This window comes from Micromys minutus, assembly GCF_963924665.1.
Source record: "Micromys minutus genome assembly, chromosome: 1".
NCBI classification, from domain to species: Eukaryota; Metazoa; Chordata; class Mammalia; order Rodentia; family Muridae; genus Micromys; species Micromys minutus.
Genome location: NC_137969.1, coordinates 121,381,239 through 121,397,074, shown reverse-complemented (window position 1 = coordinate 121,397,074; position 15,836 = coordinate 121,381,239). Strand labels below are relative to the sequence as shown.

Here is a 15,836-nt window from a genome sequence, read left to right as displayed (position 1 = left end):
GATGATGTAAACATAATTTAATTTCAAAAAGTAAAAATATATTTTAAAAGGATGGTAAAAATAGATACTAGATTGTGAGCATGTAACAGCATCAATCTGTTAATTAATATTTACATGTTTGCTTTCATATTTTGGCAAAGCCAAACAAAGCAAGTCCCACCCCCCCCCCACCCCGTGCCTATGAATCGGATTAGAAAGAAGCATGCAAAGGCTTTCTCTGTTTCCCTCTGAAGGCTTTCCCCTGTATTATTAATTCTTTTCTAAATGTCCAAAATTTCTACATGGCATTATAAAGTGGGGTGTGATCACCAGATGCATAGAGTGAGAACCTGGATGCCCCCAGGTGTGGCTGTGGAGAAGGTTTTAATTATAGGTATTAGGGAGAGAACAGCCGCAGGCGTCTGGAAGAGTCCAGAGCATGAGCGGAGTGTGGGAGACCAAACCTGGCCAGTAGACTGAACCCGGAGAGACGACGGGGTGGGGGGGGGGGAGGAAGGGAAGAGAAGGAGAGCAAAGAGGAGCAAGGGCAAAGAAAACCAGGAGCTGAGAGAAACGAGAGAAGGGGCAGAGGAAGCTAAGGAAACCGAAGGAGAGGAGAAATGGCAGGGTTATGTAGGAATGAGAAGATGGGGGAAGGGAAGCCCATGGTACCATGGTTTAGGGTGCCTAGTGTGTGTGTGTGTGTGTGTGTGTGTGTGTGTTGAGAGGAACCACAGGTCCTGAGTGAGCCCGGAGGCCAGTTGCACTTTAGTGTGCTAATAGGCATCAGTGTTAGCCATGCGTCCTGAGTTTCTTTTGGACCTGACACTAGAAAAGGCCAATTCTACACCCAGGCAGATTTCAAAATCGAAAGAAGCTGGTTTGACCTTGCTCTGTTACATTAAAACAAACAAACAAACAAACAAGCAAACAAGCAAACTTTCTGTGGGTGAAGATGAAAAGAGTTAACAAATGTAAATTCATGATGTATTGATTAGCAGACACTGACTAGACATTGGTCTATAGATGCTTGTGCTGGGCTCCAGAGGTGTGCTTGATCCTGAGTTTCTGGCCACACTAATAACTTCTCTCCTTCTGCCTTCCCCTCCCTCCCTGATTTTCTTTTCTGCTCTCTTCTCCCTCTTCACCTCATGTCTTTTCCTCTGTTCATCTATACTTAGAGTGTCAGGGCTAGAACCGAGGCCTTGTGTGTGCTAAGAACAAGGCCTTAGCACCTTCCCCTTAAGCCCCCCAATTATTTTGTTGTTTAAAACCAAAGACGACAGAATGGCCCACGAGTCCGTCCACTATTAACAATATTCTGCAGTTGCTTGCTTTGATGCTAGGCCTATTTTATTGGATTTCTCATTAACTTTACAAGGACATTAAGTTTATGGCATCCTTTAATATCTGCAGAGAGCCCCATAAATGCACTGGCCAATGCCACAAGGTCACAGGGGGAAGATCATCCAAGAACAGAGGCTGGTATTTATTATGTGCCAATAAAACAGGCAGCCTCATTTTTCCATTTGGGTTTTTGAGGTTGTTAGCCAAGAACCTGCTAGGCCCTGGAAGGAATTCTCCTGCCTATCTTTAAGACTAAATCAGTAAGTCTCTGCCTTTTACAGTTTTCAGAATAACACAGTGAAACCATTCCTGGGAAGCTTTAACACTTGTAATAAAACTCAACTGGCCCCCTGACTTCAGGGCATGGGGAGGATGGAAAAAATAAAACCAAGTAGCCCTAAGATAGTGCCTCTGCTCAGCACCAGCATCCTCTTTGAATTCCTACTTTGGGCTAGAGTAAAGAGATAAAGTAGAAAGGCAAGAGGAACGTCATTGAGCAGAGGCTGAGATTTACCTCAAAGTAAGGAGTAAGAATCAAAGGAAACCAGCCCCTTGACCAGGCGGCTGGTCTCAGTCTGTGTGCCTCCAGAAAACAGAGGTAGATGGGTTTAATGGGAGGCAGTGACATGGAGGGACTCTCATGGAGGGACCACTGACCATTGGATCATGTTTCCTGTGCCGTGGGGGAAAATGAGGCGGCATGGGCGTGAACATGTCTGCTATCTGGAACCAGATATTCTACAGACTACTGCCCCCCTGTGCGGCTGCGGTGTTTGCCAAAGGCTACACGCTTCAGGCATGATCTCCAGCCCATGACAGTAGTGGGAGGTGGCGGAATCCTTTAGGAGCTGGAGCCCAGAGAGTGGAAGTTGTTGGGGGTATGCCCTTACGGGGCTATTGGGAGCCTGGTTCCTTGCCACGCCCAACCCCCACCCCCACACTATGGTTCCTGGCAACTATGAGATTAACAGGTATGTTGTTCATGGCAACTGTGAGATTAACAGGTGTGTTGTTTCCCAGACTCCTCACTCTCATGTTCTATCTCCTCACAAGCCTGGGAGCAATAGAGCCGGCTGGCCGGTCACGGAAACCTCCAGAACAAACTGATCTGTCCTTGATAGTGTCCTCTTTCCTCCAGTTGCCATGACAACCTTACAGCCACCCCCTTTGCCTCAAAGCCCACACTTACTTCATCAGAAAATCTTGTTTCCAAACTATACCTCAACTAGCCACTTGTTGCTAGCCACAGGGACCTCCACACTGTTCTGACCCAACTTTATCTCTCACTTAGATCACAGCATTTGTTTCCGGGGGGAAAGTGACAGGGTGTCCCGAAGACCTTCCTTTTACTCCAGGGGCCAAAATCGACCAAAGGCTCTAGCCGCTGGTGTGGAAGTCCAATCAATCCTTAACTCTGAACACTTCTCTCTGTCATCTTTGGTGCTGATAACACCAAAGACAGGCCCGTTCCTGAAACTCAACTTTTTGTCCAGAAGATGTAATTTTTTTAATTAAAGGTATATTTTTACTTATAATTATGTGTGTTGGTGGTGGGGGGGAGGTGGTGTATATTTATACAGAATCCAGAGAGGGCATCCTTACAGACACCCTGGAGCTCAAGTTACAGGCTGTTGTGAGCTGCACAACGTGGGTTCTAGAAACTGAACTCCAGTCCTGCAAGAGCAGCAAGTGATCTTAACCACTGAGCCAGCTCTCCGACACAGGAAGAATTACTATATTTTACTTTAAAGACATAATAACTGCATATGAGGGAGAGCCATGATCACCTGACGTGTGTATAAAACATGTAAGAACTGGTATTCCCATTCTCTCAGACACTGATCACTCCCATGTGTTGGGGGAGACCCACTGAACCTCTCTCTTTTTTATAAAGTGTGTAGTATGTTGTGGTGAGCTAGGATCATTAGCTGCCATCTGCTGACGTCACTCCCTACGGACCTCGCCCAGTTTCTTAGGCTGCATAGCAGTATGGCCACATGCCTACCCAGTCTCCTTTTTGTTTCTCTCTCCTGGATTCTGACATGAGCCAGTTCTGATGATTTCCCCAGGCTTCAGAAGTTCCCACCCTGTTTTCTCTTAGGTCTTACCCCCTGACTAAATCCCTGTCCATCTCAGCCCACCTTCCCATCTACTGCCGGGAGGACCAAGACTCATCCAAACTCCGCATGGCTTCCCTGGCCCAGGCCTTCCCTCCAGCACTCTGTTTTCACCATAGTAACCACTTTAGTCCTTTCTAAGCTCAGGTGAGCCCCTGTCACCGTCCAAATGCTGTAGCAGTTCCCCTGGTTTATTAACAGCCCTGGAATGCTCTCCATGGCCGGTCATCTGCAGCCCCTGCCCCCGGCTCTCATCTCTGATGGCTGTCTCTCATCTTGGCTCACTCTCTTCCAACATGTAGCATCCTGGCTGGTCTTTGTGGGCACTGGGTGACACATCTGTGCATAATACAACCCTTTAAATGTAGCTAGCCTGCAGCTGCGACAGAAATAGCACAGGTGGCCCAAGAAGTACAGCAGCCTATTAAATTAACTCAGGTCCCCTTGTCTTTTTACAACAAGGGTAGCAAGAGTTGGCCAGTTTTTAGGACTCAGTCTCACTCTCTGAAACCTCACCATCTTACCTAGACTAAACGTTACACACGTGCAGACTCGTCTTTACTGGGCTCTGTTCTGGCTCCTGTAATCATCACAGCCAAGTTATCAGGAGGTACTGATGGCACCTCAGTGCGCAGAGGGAAACTGAGGCACGGAGATAGAAAGCAAACCCACGGGGTTGTAAGGCTCAAAGCAGCGGAACGGGGGTATTTACAATGGAATACTTGGATAAATCTGCAAGAGTTTATTAAATGAATAAAGTAAAACATGAAAGGGTGATCAATATGCCACCCTTTGGCTAGAGTGTGTACAGATTTTCGTGTGTGTGTGTGTGTGTGTGTGTGTGTGTGCAACATGTATACTCCTAGACTATATTTATCCCTATATATGTATAGTAACCAATAGCGTGCATAAGGAACCATCAACCTTGTCTCTCCCACGAGGTCTTTGATGGAAGTGTCAGACACTCAACTTTTTTTTCTACTTCTGTTACATAAGTTTGGACACATGCTTGGACTTTTATTGGGTGAAAGGAGGAGGAAAAAGTCACTAGGGTCTAGTCTCACCTGGGACAAGGAAACGGTTCTCTCCATCAGTGTCTTGGTCCGCTTAAACCCTGGGTCGCTCTCTGCGAGAACGTTCATGGTTTTCTTGCCAATGAATTCCAAAGCATCCAGACCTCCGGTTAAGACGCTTTTGCCCTGCAAATTCGAAAAGCACGACACATTAGATTTTCTACAGCTTGCTGTTTGGCAGTGGCCAGCAGTTCCCAAGTACCCGGCATTAAGTCAACTATTAAAATGAATAGAAAGCCACACAGTTTTCACACCATGAGATAGATCATCTATCTAGTCCTGTTTTCCTTTCCTCGAAAAACCATATGTTATATAATTTGTAGAGCATGCAGTGTTATTAAAAATGTATGCTTAGGGGGTAAAACAGTACACATTAGGGATTCATGTCAGTAGTTCTGAGCATACCAATAGATATGTATCTAAGACATAAAATTAACAGATGTCGTGCTTGAAAGAATTTTAGTGTAAGTAACAGCATTATTTGGGGTGGGTTATTAAAATGTCAAATACTCATGCTAATTTAGATGATTTTTTTAATCCAGGCCCCCGAAGCAACAGACCCCCAGGCTGTTTCAGATGGCTCTTGCATACTTTCAGAAAGTGGGGGAACACCAGCTATAATTAGAACATTAATGAAGTGAGACAGTTTGCCTTCCATGCACGTCCAGTTTTAGAAATTGTTCTATTATCCAGGCATCACTCAGAAGAAACCCCTTTTCCAGCCATTGCTTTCCTTTTAGCAAAAATTAAAACAACCAAGACTCACATACACCGCTCAAGTAAGCGAAAGCTCATTGCCCTGAACCCTCCGGTCACAATTCCAACAATACAACTTCAACTACAGTCCCCATACACTTACCTTACATGAAAACGTTAGATTTTGTTTTTATATCACCTACTTAATGCTCATAATTATTTAAATGGCGCCATTCTATCTTGCTGAACAAATGTACTTTACCAGACATTTTTTTTCATTTCAGGGATTTAGAATTTGTTTTCCAATTTGGAGCCCAATCGAAACTCACACTTTGGAACAGATTTGTAAAAGCAGATACTTCAAAGGGAGGTTATGAGTTCAAAACAAAGTATCCCCCACCGACTCACGAGCATCCCTGGCCCTCAGCCACTACTGTTACTTCAGGACATTCTACAAACTTCTGGAGGTAGAGACTAGTTGAAGGAAGTAGGCCACTAGGGGATATACCTCAAAGGTTATATCTGGTCCCCAGTCCCTCTGGGCTTCTCAGTAGCTCACTGTCCTTCAACATCCTGTCATGTCAGCAGGGAAGAGATGGAAACTGGGAAGTATCCACGCACTGTTGGGCAAGGGCAAGCCTCTGAGGGGGCTGGGACTGTGGGAAGGAGGGCACGCAGGTCCGGGAGGACGCAGTGAGGGAACTGCGGGTGTTGGGGATGCAACTCAAGGTTGGATTGCTCAGGGCTGGCAGGAAGGCTCAGTGGGTCAAGGCAGTCACTGTGTGTACCTGGTGACCCGAGTTCTGTTCCCAGAGCCGCACATAAAGTGAGAGAGAGAAAGTGACTTGGCAACGTTGCCCTCTGACCTCCACAGCGTGCCATGGCATAGCTGCCCTCTCAGCATACGAAGACATAATTATGCATCATGTAAAATAACTTAAGAGAAGAGGGTGGTGAGAAGCCTTGAGTTCACTTTTACACCTGAGCTCCAGAGAGAGCTTGCTCCACTCTCGTGGGTGACCTTCAACAGCTCTGCTGTGTGACTCTTAACGTTTTCTTGGTGTGTCTCCTTCTTCCTACCCAGTCTAGGGTCCCCGAAGGAGCAAGTACATGACAACCATTTCCTTTATTCCCGACACACTTTTGTCCCAACATCTGGGCAAGATCACCTACCATGGCCATTCACAGCACCCTCCTCTCCCATAATGCATCACACCCACTGTTAAAGTGCCTTAATATGGCAAGACCAGACTCAGCCTAAGGCCAGAGTCTGGTGAGGTTCCTATACAGAGTGAGAGCCTGCCGTCTCTCTTTAAAATAACAAATGGATAAATGACTGAAAAGGACGAGCCATATTTCTAGAAAATATAGTTATCTTTTTGTACATAGTAGGCGTTTCTTCCCAGCCCTGAGGACAGATGGCTTCCTTGCCTCACTGCAGGACCTCTGCTTCCTTTATGAGTGAGATGGTTGTGCATCTGTCTTTAAAGAATCAAATCAATTTAAATAAAAATGAGTAAACAGACAAAGGAAAAGTAGGATGTTCAGGGGTACATTTAGGGTTCTTCAGGGAAGGGGACAGTCGAGATCAGGAGGGAGACTATGGCAAGGTCGGTTTCTGGGTTATTCCCCCTGAGTTATCACTAGTCCTTTTTTATTTTGAAGGTTTCACAATTTTTAGAGAACTGAGACCTGTCCCAGGAAGAACATCTGTCTCCAGCTCTGAGTTCCCTCCCTCACCTAGAGCCTGTCCTTGTAGTAGCTGGAAAGGACACTGTTAGATCAGATCAAAAACAAAACAAAACAAAACAAACAAACAAAAAAACCAAAAACAAACAACAAACCTTCCAAACCACTCTCTTCTTTTAAATACAGACCACATTTCATCTTGCCCTTATTCTTTCTGATCCAAGGTTACACCTACTCTGTAGCAGAGAGCATTACAAACTGTAATCCAAAGTCGGGAGCAAGGCTGCTCTATCTCTGATGTATCTGGGTCACGAGCTGGAAAGATCAAAAGAACTGAGCCACTAGGGGAAACAGGGCAGGCTCTAGGGACTCACCGTGTTTTGAACCACGTTGGTGAGGGCTGACAGCATGCCCCTCGACCCTGCCACCCCTGGTGGAGGAGGAGTGTGGGGGACTCTGGCAGGGTCCTGATCTGGAGTCACATCTGTCATGGCGAGAGAGAACAGCCCGGTTACAACGCATTTTGCCGACCTGAACATGGGCTCTCTCCCACTGTGCAGTCTGATGCACGGTGTAACCAAACACCAGGTGAACATGCCACTCACTTTCTGAGATTCTGTCTTCGGCATCGTCTGGGGCTCCTTCTGGAGGTCCGGAATTGGCACTGTGGATGCGTAGGGTCGCCCCTGCCTTTTCTTTGACTGCAGTTAATCCATGACCTGTAAGGAAGTAGATATATAAATTCACAGAGACATTACAGTTTAACTTTTGCCTTTCACCATGGCTGTTTCTCACACTGAAATTCCAAACTCAAGTCAGGTCTTTGAAAGGCGTGGCTGCCATGTTTTCTTCCTGTTTTTAAAAGTGTCATATGGCCGATACGTTATTTCCTTTTTGTTACTGTTGGCTTTTTGAAGTCCTAGGGCATTGCAGGTGCTCATTAACCACTGGCTACATTGAAGTCAGATGACCTTCAATATGTTTCCGTGTGTAAACCTAGGCACCGTGGCACTCAACTGTGACACTGGGGAGGCTAAAGTAGGAGGATGAAAAGTTTGAGGCTAGCCTGGTCTGCCTAAGATTCTAGGCCAGTGTGAGGTACTTAACAAGATCCTGTCTCTAAACAAAACAAAGCTCTCAAATCAATCAATCAAACAAACACAAACAACACTACATTTCCTCAAAAGTGCACCATGAAAGATCTTGAGCCGACAGCTCTAAATCAAAGTGTCCCTTCGTGGGAAAACTGGGAAGGAGTACCAGTCCAAAGTAGACTGAAGGGCACTGGTTTTACTCCATTTGGACAAATAACACCTGTATTTCCAAGAAGGGACAGACTTTATTTCCAAGACACTGGTCCAAGTGGGGGATTCAATGAGTACAGAGCAGACCTTCCCACTCACTGAGCAAAACCAAGCCTTGACTTGATAGAGAAGTCTTGTTTCTATTTCATCCAAAGACAGCTTGACACCCTGCAATAAGATGGGCAAGGCTTTCTTAGCTGGGAGGAAGGAATCAAAGCACTGTGGTCCTCGTGGCTACTGGAGTTCTAGAAGGAAAAACAGCCTGTGCTCCCCCCATCTGGGTGCCTGCTACCTGCTTTGGCATATAAGGAGCAAGGAAGGACATCCAGGGTTGTTCAAACTCAAGACAAATGGTAATCAGGTCCAAAGAGGACCCCAGAGCTAGCTGGAGCCAGTCAGAATTACAAAGCACTATTCAAATGACTTTTCATCTACCTCCCAGGTTAGAGAACACAGATGAGCCCTGGAGTTTGACAGCCAGACATTGTAACCGGATCGGTAAATTTCGGGCCAACTGAATCGTACTATTTCAAAAGGCAAGGCAGACAGCATTCTGAGGAATAACCTTTGACTTCTGAGGCTAACCTTCGGTCTCTGCACATACTCACACGCACACCCATGTACGAACACGTATACACAGAATGCTGTTTTATCAGTTATCACCTGATTTATCAAAGCAACACAGGCAATGGTATTTACTGGTTCATTCCAACGAAAGCTGTTTGTCATCATCTGTTACCTACAAACCCTGAGAACATAGGAAACATGATTTACAACTTTAATTACAATAGAAATATGTGCCTACACTCACGCAGATAATTAAACACAGCTCAAACTCATTACGGAGTTACTTGAAAAAAAAAAAAACAAACAGCTAAGCCCAAGCCTAAGACTTAATTATGAGCTTTCAATCTGACTTGAATTAATTCTTTCTTGCCTCCATTGAATTCCAAACATTTCAATGGAATCTCATCCAAATTTCAGTGGACATTTAAGTCTCTGACTTCATATTTCCTCAAGGTATTTAAAACAACAACAAGACAACCATATATATTTTCCAAAAGGAGACTGAACAAATCTCTACACATGACTCACAGTTGTAGATTCTGAGAGCTAAAATCAAGGAGTGCATGCTGGAGGCATAGCTTTCTCAGCTGTGGGGCTCCGGGGTCTGACATTCATTATTAGCTCTTTCATCTTCTGGAGCCTTACATTCCCCTCTTGGACCTCCTCCATCTATGAAAGGTTAGTGTTGTCTGTTTCTTTGCTGGAAAGAGCAGCTTCTCATCATCTCAGAACACAAAGGATAAACCAGTCGGTAGTCCAAGCACTTGGAAGGCAGAGCAGGTTAGGAGGATCAGGATTTCGAGGCCAGCCTCAGCTACCTAACAAGTCCGAGGCCTGCCTGGGCTGCATGAGACACCGGCTCCAACAAAACAGCAAGGGGAAAAGAAAAAGCCTCCCGAATGACCACAGAGAAGGGTGCATAAGCTGTCTCTAGAACTATCCCTTTGTTTTGGGGATGAAGCACAGCTTTTATGTGTATGCAAATAAGACATTCCAACCGACATGTCACCATGGTGCTATCCATTTTCTGATCAAGGATTCTAATATTTTTTGTAGGTAAAAGAAAATACTTTCTGAATTTTCCTAGAAATTTAAAGTTAAGCTTTATATTTACCTAAAAGCTGTGATTTATTTTAATAGGTAGAGTCTGCCACACCCTACTTAGCCGAGCCACTTCCAAAGTTTGACTTAGTGTGACATCTAGTGCCCAGATAAGGAAATCATAACAGAGCCACTGGTACTTTTTCTTTGACTAATGACTCCATTTCAGAGATGGTGGCTGGCTTCTACAAGCAAAAGACAAGAAATGTGTGGGACACGATTTAGTGTAGTTTGTGGAATAGCTTCAGACTGCCACAAAGCCTAAATGTCCTAAAACATGGAAGGCTCTGGAATCCCAAGGCTCTGAGGCTGGGGCTGGGGCTGGGGCTGGTTTTCAGGTTGCAGTAAGTAAGTCTTGGAAAGTCAAACCAGAAAAACAACAAACCCAAATCAAAACAAGAGGGCAAGAATGTTGCAAGGATGTTGCAGGACAGAGTTCTTTAAAAACCTTTCACAATCATCTGGCTTTTTAATTACCTGTGCTTGTGTGATAAAAGCAATCTAGACTGAAACCCGCCGAGGATGTCACTCCCACCATTTCTTAGCTGTGTGATGTTAGTTACCTAATTCACCCTGGTGTCTCTGCTTTCTCTGCCAGGGGAATTATAATATCTATCTTCCAGTAATGTCTGAAATCTCTCCAGTATGGACATTTATTGAACCTTTAGGATATCCCAGACACTGTGCATTCTTCTTGGGGTTGTAATCATAGTCAGCTAAAAGTATTGATCTTGCTGCAGACTCTTCTGTTAATGAATTCAAGACATAAGAACAAGTAGCAGAATGTATTTTTTTATTACAAAAAAAAAAAAAAACATATATGGAAGCTGCCATGCTCAAAAAAAGCAAACTAAATGCAGCTTTAAAAGTCGACAATCGACTTCCTTATGGGAAAGTCTTCGCTCTCCGAAGTGGTGGTTATGATGGTTTGTATGCTCATCCCAGGGAGTGGCACTTTTGGAAGGTGATCTTCCTCCTAGCTGCTGAGGATGCTCAGTCTGCTCCTGGCTTCCTTCAGATGAAGATGTAGAACTCTCAGCTCCTCCTGCACCATGCCTGTCTGGATGCTGCCATGCTCCTGCCTTGATGATGATGGACTGAACCTCTGAACCTGTAAGCCTGCCCCAGTTGAATGTCTTTTATAAGACTTGCCTTGGTCATGGTGTCTGTTCACAGCAGTAAAACCTAACTAAGACAATAGCCAAAGTTCTCTGTAGTCAGTGTTCATAAATACCCCTACCTGAGGGTCAGGGTTAAGAATACATGCTACTGAGCTGACAATGCTTGCATCAAAGCCCACCTGAAGCCCATCCATCTTGTGCCTATAGCAGAGATTTCGAGGCACTGTGGGAAACCATGGCATCAATAGTATCAACCTTTTCATGGATGAACTGTGGTGGCTGTTCCTGGTTATCAACTTGACTACATCTGAACTTACGGCTGAGCATGCCTGTGAGAATTTTTTTTTTCTCAATTAAACCTATTGAGACGGGAAAACCCACTTCTAATCCAGATCTTTTGTGGTGGGAAGACCAGTCTTTCACCTGGGCCACACCTTCTGCTGGTAGCCTATATAAAGAACATGGAAAAAGAAGCTCTCTCTCTGGGTTTGCTGGCCAGTCCCTTCCTCTGCTGACACTACAGCCTACCTCTTCAGATTCTGACGTATACTGAAGACCAACTGAGATATCCAGCCTCTTGGACTGAACAACTGTTGGATTTTTTTTTTAACTTTCATTGGTAGATAGCCATTGTTGAACTAGCTGAACCACAATCTGTAAGCCACTTTGATAAATTTTCATATATATGCATATAGAATGTAGGAGATATACATGAATACATACATACATATGTGTGTTTATATATATATATTTATATTAGTTCTGTAAGTTCTATTCCGTTAGAGAACCCTAATACAGGGTTCTCTAAAATTCCTAACTCTAAGGAGTTTATACATCATCAATATCACTTCACAATAAATAGATAGATGATAGATAGATGGATGATAGATAGATGATAGATAGATGATAGATAGATGATAGATAGATAGATAGATAGATAGATAGATAGATAGATAGATGCTTATTCCCCTTAAGCTGATGCTAATTTGTACAGAGGGGAGTTTTCACAGTTAGCACAGTTTTGATGTGTTTGTTATTCTTTGCAATAAACATTGATGCTATTTGGATAGGGCTGGTAGAGGGTGTCACCAGAATGGGAAAACATGCAACTTGGGCAAGGACAAACAGTGACTTTGAGAAAGAAATATCAGATGCATTCTATTCCCCAATCAAATAAATATTCTGGCATTAGATATTTGGAGTCATAATACTGTCACAGCCAACTTTTCAAACACACATTTAGGCCTTTGGCTGATCTAGTAACAAGCTGAGGAGATTTTTCTCAGTTTGACAGCTGGACCATCTCTTTCCTCTTAGTCATACAATCTAAAGATATGTCTATGATGTGCTTGCAGGAAATTGCTGGTTTCATGATATTGCTTCGAAGTTATCAATATTATCATTTATTGGGCCATATTTTTTCTGTATTTTTGGCAATTCCCCCCTTTGGTTTCTGAATGGAATGACAGATTTTTATTGCGTTTTGTGAATTTCCCCACAGGCATGTGTGGCAGATGATTAAGTCTTCTTAGACTGTGACACAGTTTGTCTCTGAGTGATGAAAATATCTTCTAAGGTATTTTCCTCAAAGAACCGGTAGCTGAGAGATATTTGGTTTCACATATGCATTCTTCTCCACCTTAGACTCAAAGAAATACGCCACAAGACAAGGCAGAACAACCGCAGAGGAGTTAAACACAGGCCCCTATGCTGTGCGCTTCCAGTCAGCACAGGGGTGACATGAACACAGCTCCTTCTACAGGGAGCCATGAGATGGAAGCACCATTTTCTAACAGTGAAAGAGACCTTACACTTTCTCAAGTTCCCCTGCCTACTTCTTTAAAAAAAATTGTTCATTTTATGTATATGAGAACACTGTAGCTATCTTCAGACACACCAGAAGAGGGCATCAGATCCCATTACAGATGGTTGTGAGCCACCATGTGGTAGCTGGGAATTGAACTCAGGACCTCTGGAAGAACATTCGGTGCTCTTAACTGTTGAGCCATCTCTCCAGCAGCCCCACCCCCACCTCACCTACCATATTTCCAATAGAGAACCTGGGTTTGGCAAAGGTCAGCTAACAGGTATAGCTACCGAGTCTGTCTCTTACCACGACAGGTCAGAAGGCTGCGGACTGGGTCTCCATTCCTAGCACTCACGGTACAGTGTTCATCCTAAGAAAACTACCACCTTCCAACGGTTTGCATCCTCTGAGCCTGTTCCTGTAAAGACTTACAACCACCGTGACTGTAGTGGTTCTGCCTTTGTGAGTTGGGCTTGTGTTTTTAGTGCAGCTGGCAGTCCTGTGGAAAGGACTGAATTTTGTGTGCCTGTCTGCAACTGAATTACCCTGGAGGTGACATGAGGCTGGGAGTGGAAATCAATAGCAATTGGATGTGGTTATTTTCTTTCTTTACTTCCTACAGGCAATTTATAAACCTTCAAGAGCATCTCTGTGGCTGTGACTGCCCTGCTTTCTAATAAATTTCTTGCCCCTGGATGTTAAACTGTTAATGCTACAAAGCCCTGGTATTGACACTTTTCTGAATATCATGGAAGTTATCCCTCATTACCTTTCTCATTACTGGAAAGCGATGAAAGGGGCCTATGTGGAGGTAATAAGCCTTGTGGAGTGTGTTCTTGGAACTTTTCTGTCTCCCTCCTCCCTCCCTTTGTCCTGCTCCCTGTCTTCTATGCAGTGAGGGAGGGAGACTCCTCTGCCACAGGCTTCTGCCACTGGATGCAGAAATGCTGAGGCAAAGGACCACAGAGTGAAGCTCTGAAAGTCTGAACCAGCATGTGGTTTTCCCTTTAAGTTATCCTTGGGTATTTTGGTCACAGTGACACAGAGGTCACTATTACAGACCACTGCTACTGTGCGGAGCTAGGGCTGGTCCATGTATTAACCACAAGTCTATAAATATGCCTTGAGAGCACTCTGAGAGTGACACTGAGTGGCCGAATTGGCAGTGTGTCTTAAGAGCAATAGAAGAAATTAATACAAGGGGAGTATACCAAACTGTGTTCCTCGAGTTTATGGGGGGGGCATGTAAATGTCCTTGCCCAAAAGCACATCTGGGCCACATGAGAGAGTATGATGGTCAGTGATGACTATCAACTTGATCAGCTCTAGAATCACCTAGGGGACATTCCTCCAGAGACACTTTTGAGAGTTTACTTATGTTAAGTTAGCCTCTGGGTATGTCTATGGGGGGCTATCTTGATTAAGTTCGTGAAGGGAAGACCTGTCCACTGTGGGCGGCTCCATTTCCTGAAGTGTGATCCTGGACTGTATAAAAAGGAGAAAGTGGGCCAGCAGGATGGCTGTACAGGTAAAAGTTCTTGCCATTAAGTCTGCTGACTAGAGTTCAGTCTCCAGGACCAGCACAGTGGAGGGAGAACTGACTCCGACATGTGGCATGCTCATCCCCTCCCCAATAAGAATAAATAAAATGTAATAAATTTTTTAAGAGGACAAAGGAAAAAGTGGACAGAGTGCAAGCCTTAATTAATTACTCTCTGCTTCCTGACCTGGATGTGACATGTCCACAGGCTCCTGCTGTTACAACTCCCCTACCATGATGGACTGTATCCCAGAACTGTGAGCCAAAATAAACTCCTTCTCCTTATGTTGTGTTATGCAACAGCAACAGGAAAAGAAACCAAGGCTGTGGGGATGGGGCGGCAGCAACTGGCACAATCAGGATGCTGGTCCATGGGCAGTATTGCAAGATCTATGCTCTGCTGGGTTAACTGGTAGGCTGTGAGTGTGGGTGCGGGTGACCAGTGGGGCTTTTGTGTGGCTGTGAAGGCAGCAAGATGCTTACCATCTTCATGGTGCCTCGGGTAGAGGGACTTCCGGAGTAACACCAAACAAAAGTGAGGGCTGCAGCTCAAGCACTGACTGCCCATGAGGCTTGAAGAATATAGCAAACTACTTATGGGGGTGAACATGTAATCTCGGCACTCAGGGAGCTGAGGCAGGAGGATCACAAGTTCAAGGTAGCCTGAATTACACAGTAAGGCTCAGTTCTTAAACGTATGTGTGCGTGTGTGCCTGTTTATATAGACACACAAATATGTGCATGCACATGTATATATCTATATCTTAAAATCTATACCTTAATGGGCAATATAAGATAGTGGTTTAAAACCACACACACAGTTTTCAAATCCCACATCAAACAATGCTGACCTGAATAATGTCCTAGTCTCTCGGTGGCTCAGCATTTTTAGCTGTAAAATGGAGGAAGTAAGACTTTGTCCTCACAGAGTCACTGTAAGGAACTAATGTGTTAATATATGAGATGACCTTAGAGCAGGAGCCACCAAAATGGATTTCTTCTGGAAAATGTTAAACTCCATCAATGTATGGAATGCAAAAAATCCTGTCGAGCTTCTCTACTCAGCTCTGGTGTCACACCCAAAACTTACCTACTGTGGCTGATGCAGATGACAGCAGAGATTTCCCCCAGGATCCCCAGCCTGCCCATCTTCCTGCCTGTGCTGAGGAGTCCACTGCCTGGAGAAGAACAAATTAGCAGCAGGTCAGATATTCACTTTGTCCCTGAATGGAAAAACATTCATTCAGAGTAGCTGTTGAGATGCAGAGAAGGTTCCGGAACAAAACCCACTGCCAACCAACTGCATCTCCCAGACTTATAGTTTATCCAGGTCATAAATAGCGTCTTGACCCACATTGCAATATGCACTTTAGAACCAAACTGAGCAATGGTGGTGTCGGCTCTTGTGGACTTGGCCCAGTGCTCGGAGGAATCTGCAGTCTTTCCATTACATGAAAGACAGGGACAAGGGCTGCCAGGGGTGAGGGGTCAGAGT

At 44.6% G+C, this 15,836-nt stretch overlaps 1 protein-coding gene across 3 annotated transcripts in view; it reads right to left on the bottom strand.

Annotated features, from left to right (window-relative positions):
- The window catches only part of LOC308427852 (Krueppel-like factor 3), a 219,130-nt gene that overhangs the window by 23,892 nt on the left and 179,402 nt on the right, over nt 1–15,836 (bottom strand). For all 3 annotated transcript variants that reach the window (XM_080926107.1, XM_080926106.1, XM_080926108.1), the window contains 4 exons: nt 15,432–15,519; nt 7,507–7,620; nt 7,276–7,385; nt 4,508–4,642 (listed from right to left, as the gene is read on the bottom strand). In XM_080926107.1, the coding sequence (XP_080782233.1) occupies nt 4,508–4,642; nt 7,276–7,385; nt 7,507–7,620; nt 15,432–15,519 (447 nt within the window). The remainder of the gene's footprint in view (nt 1–4,507; nt 4,643–7,275; nt 7,386–7,506; nt 7,621–15,431; nt 15,520–15,836) is intronic.